Source organism: Eretmochelys imbricata, chromosome 25 (genome assembly GCF_965152235.1).
Source record: "Eretmochelys imbricata isolate rEreImb1 chromosome 25, rEreImb1.hap1, whole genome shotgun sequence".
NCBI lineage: Eukaryota > Metazoa > Chordata > Testudines > Cheloniidae > Eretmochelys > Eretmochelys imbricata.
Genome location: NC_135596.1, coordinates 9855745 through 9874024, shown reverse-complemented (window position 1 = coordinate 9874024; position 18280 = coordinate 9855745). Strand labels below are relative to the sequence as shown.

Below are 18280 nucleotides of genomic sequence, written 5' to 3'. Positions count from 1 at the left end.
ATAGATATTTAATAACTTAAATATTTTATAGATTTGTGTCTGGTTTAGATGTTATTTTAAAATATTTTATATAAATCTTCATTTACATATTTAAAGAGAAAAAATTAGTAACCCTTTATTAAGTGTGGCAGATTGAATTACAGTTTTAGGTAGTTTACAAATAGGTGAAAAATCTGTAAAAATCAGATATGAGGGATAGAAAAGACCCTTCACTGGTCAAATCCAGCTTTATACTTAATATAATGTAGCATCTGTTTATTTGCCATGATACTTAGATTCTAAAACACTAGCTTATAATCAAAGCTATCCAGATTAACCAAACATTTTAGACGTATTAAAATAAGAGATTTATCAGTTTATATTCCATTACTTTGTCTACCCAAAAATGAGTGTTATTTTCAGTTCAAAGGTTGTATTTAAAGATAGTGAAGATAATTTTTTATTATGAGCACAAGACCTGAAGTATTGTGTTTCCGGATCACCACAGCACTTCAGCAGAAAGCTATTTCACCCTTTGGCTGCTTTTCCAAAGGAAAAAAACCCACCCGAAAAGGGAAGGTGGCAGGTGTGCTTGCTTTTCCTAGAGTCCATCTGGTTGGAGATTCCATTCTAATGGGGTAGCCATTTTCTTGAATTGCGTTGCGGATGAAGTATTATTGCTATTTATTCAGTAGGCACAAAATGTTATGGTCCATCTAACAAGCAGCTGAAAAGTATGTACATAGCACTTACTGCATCATATAGCGAGCCACTGATATCTGCCCCATAAATTGGTGAGACGAACGTCAGATTCTTCCAGTATTTGCGTTCCAGGTCTTCAAAATCTTGGTGACGAGGAGTACAGTACCTGACCGGCAAAGGGAAAAGCTAAGAGTTTAGGAAAAGTCACAGACCTTAGAAATTTATGTTCAGTAGAGACTACATAAACGAATAAACTGCTCAGCTTTGAGGTTAGCATAGGAATAGCTGGAAGCTATGGTTTGGGCAGCAGACTCTCCATAGCAGTAGGTAGTGGAGAGGAAAGGTGCCGTGGTGATATAATCAGTCCCAGAGTGAACTGCTATACCAACTTATAACCAGCGTACAGAAAAGAGCTTGTGGAGCCATTAAAATACTATCTCAGACTAGACATGCCTTACAACCAGAATAGAGGCCTGGGTTCCGAAGAGGACATTTAGATGTTAAGCAAGTACAGTTATGGTCTTCTATACTTTGAGCTACTCAGCAGACCCAGAGAAACCTATATCAGGACACCTAGTTAATCACTCCATTCTGCCTACTGTAACTGACTGGCTGCAACTAGTGTTCCCTCTAATTTTTCCCACCCATGCGCGGAATGAATTTTGTCATGTGCACCTATGTGGAGGTGAGGTGTGTGACACATCACCTCCACATTGGTGCACATAACAAAATTAATGTGGCAGGGTGGAGGCAAGGGGTTTGGAGTGTAGGAGGGGGCTCAGGACTGGGGCAGACGGCTCCGGCTGGGGGTGCAGGCTCTGGGGTGGGGCCAGGGATGAGGGATTTGGGGTGCAGTGGGGCTCCCCAGGGCTACAGTGGGGAGAGAGGTTGCCCTCCCCCAGATCTCTCTTCCTGCAGCAGCACCTGAGCTGGGGGAGGAGAGGCACCTCTCCCATAGATACAGCAGGTTCGGGACCGGGCTGGGTCAGGCGCCTGTCCCCCAGCTGTGGCAGGTTCAGGCTGGGCTGGGTCAGGGCCAGGGAAGGGGCACCTGTCCCCCAGCTGCATCAGGTCCGGGGATGGGCTGGGGGAAGGGCACCGTGGCAGGGCCAGGGAGAGGTCTCTGTCCCCGCCGCAGCCCTGAGCGCCTGCGCAGCACTTAATAGGCAGCTGCGTGGCCGTGCACCTTAGATGGAACTTAGGCTGCAACTGGTTTATTGGTTCTAGAGTGGGAGTGTACTTTGGCTTATTTCCGAGCAGCAGCCATGTTAGTCTGTATCCGTAAAAAGAAAAGGAGGACTTGTGGCACCTTAGAGACTAACAAATTTATTAGAGCATAAGCTTTGGCTTCGTTCCCTCTCTGCTTTTTTTACAATACTGCTAATGCATTTTTATAGCAGCTTCTATCCGCTGATCTCAGAGCACATTGTTAAACATCAGTGAATTAAGCCTTACGATGCTCCTGGAAGATACATAACAGTGGTCCCCAAATCATGGAGCATGCCCCAAAGCAACATTTCGAGGGGCACAGTAGGGCCCAGACCAGCCCCCACTGGGGGCAGGCAGAGCGCGCGACCCAGCCCTGCTCTGCCCAAAACTCAGCTCTGGCCCCAGCCCCAGCTGAGGCCCCAACTTCAGCTCCTGGTCCTGACCTGGCCCCCCAATGCAGCCCTGCTCCCGGCCCCCACAAGGGGCGGGGAGGGAGCACCACCCAGATCCACTCCGGCTCCAACCTCAGCCTCACCCATAGCCAAGGTCCCATTCCTTGGCCCTCCCTCCGTAGCCTGGCCCACCCCCAGCCCCACTCCCAGCCACAGCCCCCAGACAGATTACATTATGGGTAAGGGGGGTGCAACATAAAAAAGTTTGGGGACCACCAATATAGAAGTATTATCCCCATTTCAGAATGGAGAAAACTGTGACAGACAGAGGTGAAGTGAGTTGCCCATGATCACACAGTAAGTCAATGAGAAAGCTAGGAACAGAACCCAGTTCTTTTTGCTCCTAATCCTGTAGCTTAAACACAACTGCCTCCTCCTCTTTTACACTAGTCATTTTCCAGTGCTAATGTTTCTGAAGAAATTTTTTTAAATGGACTAAACTAAAAAAAAAAAAAAGACATGCTCAGGTTATTCAATATGCATGTTGCTTTTAATTCTTAGATACATAAAACTTACTGCCTATGAACTCTGTGTACATAAGCACCTCTCATACATTGAAAAAATATATATTCACAACACTTATGTGAAGTATGGAAATATCAGTTTCCTATCTGTAAAATGGAGATAAGGCATAGAGGTTAAGTAATTTGCCAAAAGGAGCCTGTTAGCAGTGGGGAATTGAACCAAATCAAGGATACAAGTTACACATACATTTTTCTACTAGGTATATTTTTATGTTGATCCTACTGTTATCAAAGTTCCCAGAACCAAAGAACAAGATACTCCACAGCTCTCGATGTGCAAATTTAGAAGGAGGACATAGCTGGTGAGTTGGGTGAGATTAAGTGATTGCCACACAGTGTCTTGAAACACATACTTAGAGAGGCACTCATGCCACAAACACTAGCATACACACTTCCAAGGCCATCAGAATTGTCTCTAGGCACTAAAACACGTGGCACATTCTCCATATGGCTACCAGTTTGGCAAGCCACAGTGCCAAGATAAATGGCTCCAGAGCCTCAGAAGCAATAATCCTTCTATGGATCCCATACCCATTTTCTCAGTGAGATCTATATCCATTGAGAAGACAGCCATCAAACAGGGCCTTCTGACACTGACTTGGCAGAACATACAAGGATGCTCCAGCATAACCTCCTCCAATTATGAATCTGAAACACTACAAGTACAAGCCATTCCCACCAGAATGTTTACAATTTAACAAGGTTGGCTGCAATTCCTTCCCAGCTTGTAAAGAAGAAAGGCTTTCCATTTGCCCCTCCCAATCCATAATGCCACACCAGATTGTCACTCATAACAAATACATACTTCTCACTGTTGGCCAGACGCCGGTATTCTCCCACCGTCATGGGTTTCTTCTGTATATTATACTGGGTGAATAACCCTGACTGCCCAGTCACCACCTGCTGGATAGGCGCTGGGATGACCATATCATCGATGTCATCATAAGTCTTTCGGGGCTTCCATTCCTTGGGAGGAATCACCTGAAAGAGGAGGAAAGAAAAACAAAAGTCACATCTATGCCATGCAGACACTTAACTTCTGCTAAGACAAATGCTAGTGTAGCCATATTTCACACTGCTGCAGTCCTCCAGCTACTATAGACCAGCCACATGCATTTTAACCATCATGTCATCTAACCCTGCTCAGAGCAGGCCTAGGTGACAGTGGTTAAAACGCTGGCAGCCCGTCTATAACAAGCCCTCCCACTGATGGAGCTGCACCAGACAAAGTTCAATGGTGAGAAATATTTTTTGAAGTTAGTTTAGACTTCCACTGTACATCAAAATAGTTTATATCCTTCTTTCCTGGAAGATGGCATTTTCTTCTCTCCTGCCACCCAAAGAAATTGTAATAAATCCACTATCAGCCCTATTACAAGACAGTACCCACACCTACTGATTTCAGAGCCTTTTAGAGATTTCTAGTGACATTATCTTCTCCCTGGGGGAAAAACAATTAAAAATGGGGAGATTCACAAGACTGACATTGTTTGGTATAGCTCAGTTAGTAGTTTGCTTCTTTTCTGATTATAAGTATGTAAGTTCCACATGAGGACTCTGATTTTACCCCAAAATGGAAAATTGGAGATAAAACCTGGTGAAAATCACAAGGAATTTCCCCATTTAGCAGTATGTTGTGGAATACCTCAGCGTAGGACCCAATCCAACTCAAGACTCCCACTGCCTTCACTAGGAGTTAGAACAGGCCCATACCGCGGAACTTCTTTTCCATTGGATACCTGCAATTCCACTCTATTTTTAATTTGCTTCATGGAATGATTTTGGGACCAATAGTAATGTGCAGAAGGCTAGCAAACCCTGCTGAGATTGTCACACTAAAGTCTACAGATTATTAAACCCTTCTGAACTTTCAAGGGGCTCTCAAGCTCTCCCTACACTAAACAGGAGCAGAATTAGCCTGATGATTTTTATACATTATTCTTGCTAGAGAAATGCTAAAGTACTTTCCCTGGAACAGTAGATCAGGACTGGGTTAGAAAGACCGTTTTAGAATGGGTTCTAAGAGCACTCCCACATAGGGTTGCCAACTCTCCATGATTGTTCTAGCGTTTCCAGGAATTAAAGATTAATCTTGAATTAAAGAAGTCATGTGATGAAACCTCCAGGAATACATCCAACCAAAATTGGCCACCCTAGTTCCACACAAAAGAGTCGGGAGACCTGATGAACAGAGAATGGACACAAACTATGTTTTGAACATGTTAGGAAAGCTGGTTACAATATTACTATCTCAAACCTGGTTAGAAAGAAATTCTGTCACAAAGCACAGACAGGAGCATAACCATTTTTAAACCTCTAAACCATGCTAAAACCTTGGGTAGCACAATTCAAGAACACTATTAAGCCACAGTTAGGTTCCACCATCAGTGAAACAAAATTTTTATCCATGTCTGGGAAACCCACTTACAACACTGTTGAATTTCAGCATCTAGGCAGGACTTCAACTCATCTGTCCTACTGACAAGACATTGCTACAAGAAGAGGCTGATAGATTGGGACACAAAGGGAGTAAGCCAACTTCAAACCTCTTCAAACTCAGGCAATGTGGCAGGATAGTCATGTAAAATAGATGGGGAAAAAAACAAAAAAACAAACTACCACACATGAGAAGAACCGTGTTCTAGGCCTTTCTGACCATCTGGAAAATGAAGATAATATTCAGCTTCTTCACAGGGGCATTGAGAAGCTTAATTAGGTAGCTAGTGTTTATACAGTGCTTGGAAAACAAAGCTCTAAGTACTCAATATGACTATTTCAAACTAACTGCCTTTACTCCAGTGCAATATTTCTTGTTACTTTGCTTAATAAAAGGCCATAAGTAGACACTACAGCTAACACCTAGTTGAAGTAAATAGAGGGGCACACATTTAGAGTTCATATGCTTATTAGAGGCCGTTAGCTGCACAGCTGGACTGAAAAGGAATCCTTTCTATTTTAAGCAATGAAAACCATTAGAAGAGGCTTATCATAAAGAAAAGCAAAATTTGATGAAAAGACAGCGGTCCTGTCCATATTATGGCTGTAGCCCTACCAGAAACATCCATATCTAAATAGTTTTTGCCAGCATAGTTTCCCTGGCTGGCATAGATGGGGATTTTTGTCTGAGAAAAGCAGTGTTATAAAACTACACTAGATGCCACCTGGGGGTCCGCTGTGCTGTAAAGCACAGGTCTTCCCCACCCCCCGCAAAAAAAGTATGTCCACACTGGTCAGGGAAATCTGCTGGGGAAACTCCTAGGTAGAGATAATAGACTTAGACTCAGCCACAAAGATCTAGGAAGGGAAAAGGCAAGACAAAAATACAAAGATGACAGACAGAGTGCTCGTTTTAAGAGGTTAGCCACTAAAGATATAAGCACTGGCTCTCCTTAAGGATAGATGTCCCACGGTTTCCTGGTTCTTTGAGGCAAATGCTGAGGGTGTGAAAAGATGCTGCAGAGCAGTGCAGAGTTTGGAAGGTGAAAGTGTCAGTTTAAACAGAATAATTCTAGGCGTAAATGCTGAGGAGGTTCCCTTGTGCATGGAAAGTGCATGCTGAAGAACAACAAGGAAACTTATTTCAAACTTGAAGAATAAAACATGAATTTAAACAAAAAAGAGATTAATTATGATAAACAGATATGGAAGGTTAGATTTGATTGTCAGGGAAATGGGTTCTGCAGAGTAAGGTGCGCTTTTTTGCCAATTAGAAGGCCCTGTCTGGATAAAGTTGTCAAGGCACAAAACCAATATTCCGCAAAGCTGAGGACATAGTACTGTCGGAAAAGCTACCTCTTTCTGAGATTTGAGTTCACCAACAGCTTTTAGACTAGTTACAATAATCTACTCCAGAGGACTCAGAGAGAATTAAATCATTAGTATGCTTGAGTGAGCGAGGAAACACTTCATGGAGAGCTTTTTATCAATACCAGGCTCCATTTTGCAAGTGTAATAAAAGCAGTAATTGACCTAGGTTTTAACGAGCAGCTATTCGCTCATGCCTAACAGCAACGTTTCTATGTGTGTGCTCTGTTTTGTTCCATTACACGCCAAGTGTATACCTGCCTTGTTAGGACAAATTAGTCAATCTGTGATGCCACAAGATATGCTCACAAAAGGATTCATCCTCGTTAATTTGCCCTAATTTTCTCAAACATTTGTGTTTATAGTATTTAAACTTAGAAATCAGAAATGACCATCTCACAATGGCCCATTACTTAGTTTCATTTTGTTTTCAACTCTGAGACATTAGACAGAAATTGGAATAGATTTTTTTTTAAACTAGGAATGGTTTTATTTTTATAATCAACTGAGTGTCTTTCACAAAATTTACCCCATTTTCCTTTTCCCCTAAAGGAGGACAAACTGAGGACATCTACTTCTCTGACTAATCACCAGCCATGTTTATTCAATAAATTTATTGCAAGGATTAACACTAAATGTTATACAAGGATTATTTGATCATTAAAAATAAAAATAAATTTTAAAAACACTGCAAAATCAGAAATCTTTTCTGACTGAATTTCCAGGGTTTTAGCTCATACACGCCTGCCAGCTTGACATCAGCAAACAGAGACATTTGGGAAGAAAAATAGGGATACCTTTGAACTACACTGAACTAAGGGTGCTTTTTAAAGGGCAGGGATAGTTTGCACATATGCTACATGGGAATGTAGCATAGTAATAATTTACACCAAAACGGCACTTTTCAAACTATTTCAAAGCACTTCACAATAAACCCACTCATCTCCCTATCAGGGGGAATACTGACTACTTCTTACAGATGGACAAACGGGCTCAAAGAACATAAGAACGGCCATAGTGGGTCAGACCAAAGGTCCATCTAGCCCAGTACACGGTCTTCCAACAGTGGCCAATGTCAGGTGCCCCAGAGGGAATGAACAGAACAGGGAATCATCAAGTGACCCATCCCAGCTTCTGGCACACAGAGGCTAGGGACATCATCCCTGCCCATCCTGGCTAATAGCCATTGATGGACTATCCTCCATGAACTAACCTTGTTCTTTTTTGAACCCTGTTATAGTCTTGGCCTTCACACATCCTCTGGCAAGGAGTTCCACAGGTTGACTGTGCACTGTGTGAAAAAATACTTCCTTTTGTTTGTTTTAAAAAAAGTTACAGGTCTGATTTTCAAAGATGCCTAAGGGAATGAGGTGCACAACTCCATTTGGATTTGGGCATTAACTGCCTTTGGCATTTTAAAAGCTGCATCCTATGTAAATTGCTTGAGGTCAGAGCATGTCCACAGCAGAACCAGAAGCAAAACTCAGAGTTCTAACTCCCAGCACACATTCTAACTATAGGTCATGCTGCTTCAGTGTTAAAGGGCACGTGCTATTAGATAGTCTTTCAGACATTACGTTAACACAAGTCAGTGTCTAGCTCTCCAGACAGAGATGAAAGATCACCTATCATGTTTGAAAAATAGGGAATAATCCCAATGGTTTGGCCATTATGCCTCGTCATTAACAAAAATGTTCTAGTTCCAAACAACATACGAACTACAGCCAAGCACACACAGGCTGCTAGTTTTGCCTGGATTATCCATGCACGTTACATGTAGATGACTTCAATAACACTCAAAAAAAAGAGCAACGCTAAATAAGAGAAAATTATTTCTTACTAGTACTGTTTTTTAGACACCTGTCCCCAGATGCCTTTCTTGCAACATAATGGGTACTTCTCAACTGAGATACTGTATCCAGTATAACTATTCATAAGCCCAATGCTGACATTTCCACCTATGAGGGTTTCAATTTCTCCAAATCGAATCCAGTAGGTCAAGATCAAGCTCACCTTGGCAAGCCCTGCCCTATGAGCTCCCTGCGATTCGATGTAGGCAACATATTTCCCAAAGTCCCGAAACTCCTCTAAGGTGGGACGGAAGGTCATGATCTTACAGCCAGGGTTCTGTGGACTTGGGTTTTCAGACCCCATGTTTTCAGTGAGTTTTCAGCACCTGAAAAATGAAAAGGCAAAGGGGTGGGGAAGTGACAGAGAGAGAGAAAGCAGACAAGTTAAAAGGGAAAAAACATTCCTTTCTTCACATTCTCTTGCACAAATCTCAAGATAAACATATGCAAGTTTCTCCATTTTCCCCATTGATCAAACATTTCAGAGCCCCATTGGAAAGGAGATGGAGCATTTTGCCAGAAACAATTTTAACACTATATTTTTATAATCAGTGCCCATGTACACTATGCAGAACCACAACTGTAAACAAAAATTGTAAGCAAGGTCTGAACACGCTTTTCCCTGACATTTAGTGGTGAGATGTGGGAGAGAGAAAGATTTCATGGCCAGACTCTATTTACATGAGCACACCTACTATATGCTTAGGTATCCAGCAGACAGAGCTGTGTTGCCCAAGTGATCAATTTTGGCTGGTGTTGGGTTACAAATCACTTTAGTATTGAATGCAGAGGTAACAAAATGTTGTTATCCTTACTGTAAGAGAAAAGGCCAGCAGGATTGTACTAAGGCTCTGTCTACCCAAACACTTTTGTCAGTAAAACTTTTGATGGTCCAGGTGTGAAAAAACACACCTCCCTGGCTAACGTAAGTTTCACCCACAAAAGTGCTGGTGTGGACAGTGCTAGGTCAGCGGGAGCGGCTCTCCTGCCAACATAGCTAACGCCGCTCGTTGGGGGGTGGTTTAGTTATGCCGACAGGAGAGAGCTCTCTCACTGGCAAAGAGCAGCTACACGGGAGACCTTACAGTGGCACAGCTGTGCCGCTGAAACGTCCGTAGTATAGACATAGCTGAAGTCTCTGTCCTGATCGAGGGGGTCACCTTCAACTGAACTGAACTCGCTGACATGGGGTTCAGATGCCAAATCACAGTGGAGGGAGAGAGGGTGGGGACAGGTGTTTCCGCCTGGCGGTGTGGGCTCCTCCTCAGAGTCAGGCACCATTTGACCCGCTCCTCTCCACTGTTTAAAAACAGAGCTGATTAGGCTCCATCGAGTCTCTTTTGTTGTGTTAAGAGATCACTATCAGTGATTTCAGCTCTAATCAGATCTAAGGGATGAGCCACAGGCCATATCTACACTAGCATGCTTACAGCAGCACAGCTGTACCGATGCAGATATGCCACTGTAAGATCGCTCGTGTAGCCACTTTATGCCGACGGGAGAGAGGTCTCCCGTAGACAAAATTAAACCACCTCCAATGAGCAACAGCAGCTATGTCAGTGGGAGAGCATCTCCCACCGACACAGCAATGTTCATATTGGTGCTTCTAATGGTGTAACTTATGAGACTCAGAGGGGTGTTTTTTCACCCCATTGAGCAACATAAGTTATACTGACAAAAGTGCTAGCATAGACGTAGCCTTAGACCTGCTGCAGGACAGCGTTTCTGTGGAAGAGACTGCTCAGCCTGCACTAGCAGTGAGGTTCCCTCACTAGCTGCTAAAATCACAGAGCTGGATGGAACCTCAACAGACCAACTCGCAGAGGTCACAGTAAAGAGGCAGGTGGCAGTGGAAGGTGACAGCACAGGGCCATCGGTGACGAAGCAGATGATGAAACGGTGAACTGAATGGTGGCACGACAAACAAAAGCATGCAGCAACACAGAGTGGACGGTGGTAACGGTGAGCAGTTGTAGCACCAGCAGCAACTAAGGCACTGCTTGACGTCCCTCTCCCCACCTCCCCATGGCAGGTGAACTCACACAAATGCAATTCTGAACTCTGGGTCTCCGGTGACCAAGGACAGCCGCTGTAAATGGGGTGGGGTGGAGGGAGCGGCATGTTAAAGGGACATTTGTTTGTTGGACTTTCACACCGCAAGGTGAGAAACGGAGGCAAAGGCCACTGGCCAATGTACTCTGAGCAGGAGTTTTGCTCGTGGTCAGATGTGTGCGAATCATGATGTTTTCCCAAATTAATGCCAGGCTCCTTTCCCTGTTTATTAGAAGTTTTCTCGGCTATACTCAGACTCGGTGCTTGCGAGTGAGGATGTATTGCCTCTTAGAGGCACCCGCGGTGGTGTTTAATTTTCCCAGATTACTGGGTGGGGCTCAAGCCGGTTCTGTGCTGTATTGTTAAGAGGGACCTTTGGATTTTGAACCCGGCCCTTGTTGCTGCCGATTCCACATGACAGAAGGGTTACACTAGATTTTAGATGTTTTGTTCCAACATACATACTCTAATGTGGATTAAAACAGCACAGTCCTATTTTTCATTTTAATACAGTTTGTTTCCTTTGCGGATGCTTATGACACAGTCACATTCCACTCTTTTCAGTACCGGTGTAGTGTACAGACCTGGTGTACAGTTTTTGTACTGATATAACTATTGGCTAGGGTGTGATTTTTTTCTACGTGTATAGTTATACTGGAACAATCCCATTTGTGGTTACAGTTATACCAGTGTAGAGGTGCCCTGGATGTAGACGAGCTGGACCAGGCAAGACTAGAATAATGCTGGTCAGAAAGGAGAAACACTTCAGAGACCTAGATAAGATATAGTCTTCACGCTCCATTAAAGGCACGCACTCCCAATTAGTGAAAGTGGTGAAAACCTCAAGGTTCTGTTTGATTCCTCGCTAAATCTGTTGACCAAGTAGCATCAATTTCTTTCTTTTGCCTCTAGCTTGCCAGAAAACTTTGTTCCTTCCTCATGGATCAGGACCGAGCCACAGTAATCCATGCATGTCACCAGCTGTAATTCATACTCCTGGAGGAATTCTGCACCACTACACAATGCAGAATTTGCACAGAATTAATGTTGTGTGCTAGGGTAACCACCCATCCCAAATTGGGCAGGACAGGCCTGAAATGCAGAGTTCAAGTCCCAGTCTTAATGACTCTGGTACAGGAACTGTCCCAGATTCTCTGTGGTGCTGCTCCGTGCCTGTCCAATGCTCAGGGGCAGTGTTAGCCTCTTCCTTGGGGTGGGCCTTAGTCCCCACTTGCCACGAGGCCCCACTCCTGGCCAGGCCAGAAGCTAGAGCTGGAAAGTAGTAAGAGCCGCTGCAGGGAGCCCCAGATCTTCCACCTGCCTTGGGCCACATGCCCTGGGGAGTGGGGACACAGGCCAGGAATTGCTCTCAAGCCCTCCGGCCCCCCATCCAGGGCAGGTGGAGTGGCCTGGGCTCCCTGGAGCCCAGCTCTGGCTTCTGACCTTGCCAGGGGGTGGGGGGCCTTAAGGGGAAGAGGAGAGGCTGGGAGCGTGGCTCCTGCATGTGCCCTGCTTTTGCCTTTTGAGAAGGTGGTCACCCTATTCTGCACAGAATTTCATTTTTTCCTGGCAGAATTGGCATTGCAGAGCTCCTGGCTGACACTAGGGGCCACTGGAGGCAGCAAAACCTGGCTCCCCAGCTTGCAAATAGAGGACACTGCTGGTGGGAGGGGAAGGGGTTCCCAGAAGCTGCAGTTCTCAGCACACCCTGAAGGAAGGAGGTGGCATGCAGTGAGCAGAGCGTCCAGTCCAGTGGGAATGGAGGCTCTGTGCCTTGTCAGCCCTGCATAGTCCAACGCTGAATTCACCACAGGAAACTCCATACAAACCCAGTCTGACCAGCATCGGGCTGTTTCACCCTCTGGATCCCTCTGGGGGGAATGGGGTGGTGGCAGGTGTCTAGCTCCACGCTGGGCTCGGGGGGTAGGGGGCCCCAGAACCCCTCTCCAGCACCCCCGCAACTGTACACAAACCCCTCCAGCTCTCCCTCACCCCAGCAGTGTCCTCTATTTGGGTACCTCTATATAGTAACCCTACAGTGGCAGGATGAAAAAAAAATTGACCAAAAGACCAGAGGGGCAGAGTTTTCCCCCCAAGATGTGCCCAGCTGGCACGTGACATACCAGACTCAGTCATGCAACAAAAGCATAACAGAAAAAAGGAACTGGGTTGTCACAGTAGTTTCTTTAACTCTATACTCTTGGGGGAATCTTTTTTGTTGTCTGTATTGTTAGACATACTTGCTGACAGGTATTTTGAAGTTACTAAAATGATTGAAACTGGCATGATTATATTGTGTTATTTTTACAAATAAAATATACAGAATTTTAAAATATTGAGCACAGAATTTTTAATTTTTTGGCTCAGAATTCCCCCAGGAGTAAATTAATTGTATCTGATGTGAAATGAGAAGACTATGCACAGGTTCCAGCTGGTACAGAATGTGGCTACCCATCTTCTCCCTGGTTCAGGCTGCCATGATCACATCAGGTCTGTGTTCACTTCCCTCCACTGGCTCTCAGTCAGCTTCTTATGCTATTTTAAGGCCTTGATCCTAGTTTTTAAAGCAATTAATGTGTCAATCTACAGCAAAGACCAAATGTCAATCTATGAACCCCTCCTCTGCAGCTATGCACACCACAAAGTCCAGGATGATGCAAGTAAGAGATGGGAACAAAGCACTTTCTGTCAAGGAGATCTAGCTATGAACAATTACCCAGACGAGATCACACAAATCCAGGGCCTGACCATCTTTTGGGAATTTAGCAAAGCCAGCACATGTGCGCCTCCCCCGCCCCCCCGAGAAAGCCTTTCCACTGTAAGTGACACTCACAATCCAAATGCCCCTTTTATTCCAGAACCCCCCCAACCTCACCCCACCTAATCAAAAAAAAAAAAAAAGGGCAAGCAGAACTGACACCATAAAGGGAGGAATGTCAAACTCTCTGAAGTCCACCAGGGACTGTGTTATTGATTTTATATGGAAGGCTCTCAGATAGTCAGTAATACGCAGCAATCTCTAAGATAGATAATGCCAGTATAGTTTATTCCCTTATGGGAATGAACTATACCAGAATAAGTACGCTTATACCAGTATAACTGTCCACATGGGGGTAGGAGTTGTACAACTTGTACCACACGTGTGGTTAGCACAAGGCCCAGTGATAGCTGATGGCTTATCCACAACCTTCAGCTTCCTCCATTCATTATGTGCAAGTGGTTGGCCCTGAATGAATACGACAGCTAAGCTTTTCCACCAACTTCCGCCCCCTCTAATCAGTATGTATATGGAAGTAAGTGGTTGTCATTTAAAATTGTGGCAGCATGCTTTTTTCTTTTCCTCCATCTGTTTCAATGACAGCAACTCATGCATTAGGTTGGGAATAAAGACAGTTTTTTGCTCAAGTACTAGTTTCTCAAGGTTATGATAGAAGCTATTTGGTATGTGAACCCTGCATTATAATTTGATTAAATCTGCAGTGTGTATGGAGACAAAGCAGCATCAGACACTTTATAAAAATGCACATGAATCATTTTTTAAATCTCCAACTCAAATAGCAATTGTATAACTTCCTTCAAATTTGCAGTAAAAATTTTATTTCACCATGAGCCACGTTAACTTCATAATGGTAAATTTTTCAAGTATTAATTTAGAAAGTTACAGAGATGGCAAAAAAAAGTCCTAATGGAACTCTGATTGCAAACAACTATGGAGAGACACTAAATATTTTAACAGGTTTCAGAGTAGCAGCCGTGTTAGTCTGTATTCACAAAAAGAAAAGGAGTGCCACAAGTACTCCTTTTCTTTTTGTAAATATTTTAAATTGTGTGCGCCTATTCACTATACCCATGGAATATCACTAGAGGGCAGTAAAGGACTTTTAAGGATTAAAGAATGCAAAATGGGTTACTACAACCTGCAGCAATGCCACTTGGGCTGTGACTGTGTCAGATCTCACAAAGTAAAAGCATGGTTGGACTGGGCCAGGTCAATACTGGGATGGGAAACCACCAAGAAAAAATCCAGGTGCTGCAGTAAGTGATGCTGACAACACATTTCTGTGTTTGTTAACACTGAACCAACGCTCAGCATTGTGCTGGGAAGAATTATGTTTTTGCAAAAGACAACACAGGCATTTGTCACCTATGATTAAAAAAAATCTCAGCCTATTCTTCTAAAGTAGGGTGTTTAGCCTGGCCACAGTGATAGAAAATTCCCCCTATGATTTCAGTTGGGTATAATATTTCAGCTTTGCTAATGCTGCTACCAGCTACCAGAGCCGGAAGGGCAGACAGGAGAGCTCACCACCCAGAGCAGAACATGAGAGGTGCAAGTGCTCATCAGCAAGACAGTGAAACCAACTATTCAAAGCGTTGTCAAATGCCACAAAATCAACAAACTGGAAAAAACAAACAGATACTGCATCCCCCCCAAGTCCTCTCTACTCTAGTAGTGTTACGGGTTATAATTTACTTGCAATAGCTATATAATTCTCAGAAATATAATCTTCAAATTGATAATCCAGTTCACCATGGAGTAGGCTGCATTTCAGTGGTGAGAGAAGATATTCTTATATATAGTAATTAACATGTTTTGGGATGCTTCTACATTAAGCCTGCAAGTTCCTGGGCAGGAAACATGTTTCATCTCCATTTACATGTACTGTAGTATATAAATGTTTTACAATACTGGAGAGTGAATACTATCTCCTGTTGCCAGGGACTGACCAGTGGAACTGATTAGCATTTGATGCAGGTAGAATCAACCAGTAATTTTCTCACTAGTTATTCAGGAAAATGCCATTTACCAGGAAGGCACAGCAAGCTGCGCTGAATTCAAACCAGGGATGACGAGTCAACACTCAAAAATAAATTTCAAGATGAGATTTACAAAAGCACAAGCATGCAAATTCTCACCCAAAAGGCTGCACAAACTGAATCAGGAAAATGCACAGAAATCCTTTGCACAACCAGAAGAATCAAATTCAAGTCCAATACTAGCACTGTTTAAAAACTGACTTAAAAGATTCTGGCTCAGGGCATGGACTCAGGAGTGCCTTCTTGCGGAGAATCCATGATAATGCTGTTGAGGCCACCTGTTCCAGGGATGCCTCCCCATTTTTGGCAGCTTTACTATAGTTCCCTGACTGCAATATAAGTATTCATCACCAGCTCTTATCCCATCTTCTCTCAAAACTCCTTCCCATTATTCCGCTTTCCGCTCGATCTGCCAGGAGAGGATTACTAGCAGAGTATGCTAAATTGTAACAATGGGAATAGTCTTATGCATGGAAGCTTATTTCATCTATCACAGTTGTGAATTCAAGTGTCTACTATTCCCCAGAAAAAGCAAGACAATGATGTGTATTTCAGCGCCCAAGAGCTTCACACAAAAGGAATGACCAAAGCACCTTGGATTTTTTTCATAATGTTTAATCTGATGTCATTTTTCTAATGAGAATCTTGACACCTCAGACAATACTTGATGTTCAGCTAGTTAACCTAATCAAACTCTTACAACACCTAACTACAGAACGCATGAGGGCCAGGGGAGTCAGTTCTCTCATTTCTCTTCATTTCTGATTATAAAAGGATCAGCAGACGGACACCTGTACGTAAACAACATCCTGTTACAACCAAGGCCACGTGCTGTTTTACATGAGTAGAAGCACGGACGCTCCGATGGAGCACTCAGACACCTGGCTTTTGAGGTGGAGAGAACAGTTTTTTCTTTACGACTGGTTTGACAATTGCTGTTGTGTTGTGCACCACCCTTCACTGTAAAGTACTGAACCGCTGGTTGCTCACCATCTTCCAATCACACTGGACGATCAAGACAGCAGCTGAAGCAACAAGCCATGCCATGGTAAGTTTTGCAGTTTCAAGGAGGAAACATGCTAGCACAAACAGTTTTTTTTAAAATGGGCTTAAAACCTTTTTGTTTATGTTAAGACTTTGCAGAATTTGATTTTTTTAGACTTTGCAGAATTTGATTTTTTTTAATCTATTTAAATGTTCACAGCTGCATAAAAGTGTGTTTTAATTGGTTTTATTTTTATCTATTTAAATTTTTTAATAATTACATCACATGGTGTTTTAATATCACATGCTGCAAAGTGCTGCAGGAGACACATTAATGAGCCACTTGAAGCTAATGAGCCTCCGTCTGAGTATCGCTGAGCTCAACTAAATTACTTATAAGCAGTAATGGTGAGTGACCATGTCTCTGATCTGTTACAAAAACACCAGATCTAGTTGTAGTATGGCTGGACCTTTCTAGGGACTGATCAGAGTGAAGAAAGTGCAGCTGGGGAGAGAGGAGAAAAAACAAACAGCAGTTCTACAATTTATTTTATTTTAAAAAACCATACATGTGAACTCTGGACATTCTGCTAGCTGACTTGCTGTTTGTCCCAACTTCCTCCAGTCCTTGTCCCTCGGTCTTATCATTGCCACCCTTACTCTCCCAGCCCTTCCATATATCTCTATCCTCCTCCACCCTTATTCCTATGTGATAATGGAGTCTCATGCAACATCAACATATAAAGATTCACCAAACATTATAGTTGAACACATATGCAAGGTCAGACCAACGCGAGAACCTCAAACAGCTACATGTGGGACAGACAAAATTGTCCAAGACCATGGCAGGCTGTTGTACTCTTGTTTGTGCTCTTCATGTATTGCACATCAGATGTTAATGCTCCTTGATATTGCTTGCATTGACCACCATGAGACTTGGTGGCTGGCTTTAGCTGACCACTGGGCTGTTTGAGTCAAATGAGATTGCTCAGTCAACACAGCTGAACTTTTATGAGCATAATTTGTACGCCAGATATGCAACAAAAATTAAGGATTTTGATACTGGGAATCTTGTCCCACCCATCTGACCCTGCAAATAGACCAGACCTAAGACAGTGCATATAGAACTGATCAAATTTCCTAACGTGGCAGTGACCTGCTGTCCATGTCTCAACCATACAGAAGCATTCGCAAGCCCAGCTTCCCTATACACATTTAGTTTAGTGAGACACAAGGTGGGTCTCTCTTTCACCAACAGAAGGTGGTCCAATAAAAGATTACCTCACCCACCTTGTGTCTCTCACATCCTGGAACCGACACTGCCACTACTACAACACTGCCAACATCTAGTTCAGTGCTCATTTTGACAACTCCATTTTTCTATCGGCAGTGTGACTGCATTCCAAATGCACACCTTGCCTTGGCTATATGATGAGTAATCTCAATAGTACCATTCTGCGACAGCATACTCTCTAGATAGCAAAAATTGTCCACAGACTTATGAGGTGCATTACTGATCTTAACAATTAGGTAGACATGCACATCCCCAGGCACAGGTTGGTACAGTATTTCAGTTTTCTTTCAGCTGACTGCTAAGCCAAAATGATTGACTGCACAAGCAAAGTGATCAGTTATAAATCAAATGCCATCATTTGATTATACACTGGTTGCTCACTCAGCAAATAAAAGCCCCTTAAATGAGTAAATCTGCTACTTTTGTGCAAACACAGAAGCACCGTGGATTGAACAACTTCTCATCAGTGTGGAAACAGATAAATACTCTATCACTGCCATGAAATTAATCCATAAGCACAGCCAAAAAAACAGGATGTAGAAGTGTGAAAGCCAGCCTGCAAACTTCCTTAGAGCCACTGGTGACTGAAGAGGGGTACGATATCTCACAAGT

General features: G+C 43.4%; 1 protein-coding gene across 4 annotated transcripts in view; it reads right to left on the bottom strand.

Annotated features, from left to right (window-relative positions):
* KDM4B (lysine demethylase 4B) overlaps positions 1–18280 on the bottom strand; it is a 176618-nt gene that overhangs the window by 137663 nt on the left and 20675 nt on the right. For all 4 annotated transcript variants that reach the window (XM_077841948.1, XM_077841949.1, XM_077841950.1 and 1 more), the window contains exons 2-4: positions 8684–8846; positions 3672–3847; positions 733–847 (exon numbers count right to left, since the gene is read on the bottom strand). In XM_077841948.1, the coding sequence (XP_077698074.1) occupies positions 733–847; positions 3672–3847; positions 8684–8824 (432 nt within the window). In that variant the 5' untranslated portion in view covers positions 8825–8846. The remainder of the gene's footprint in view (positions 1–732; positions 848–3671; positions 3848–8683; positions 8847–18280) is intronic.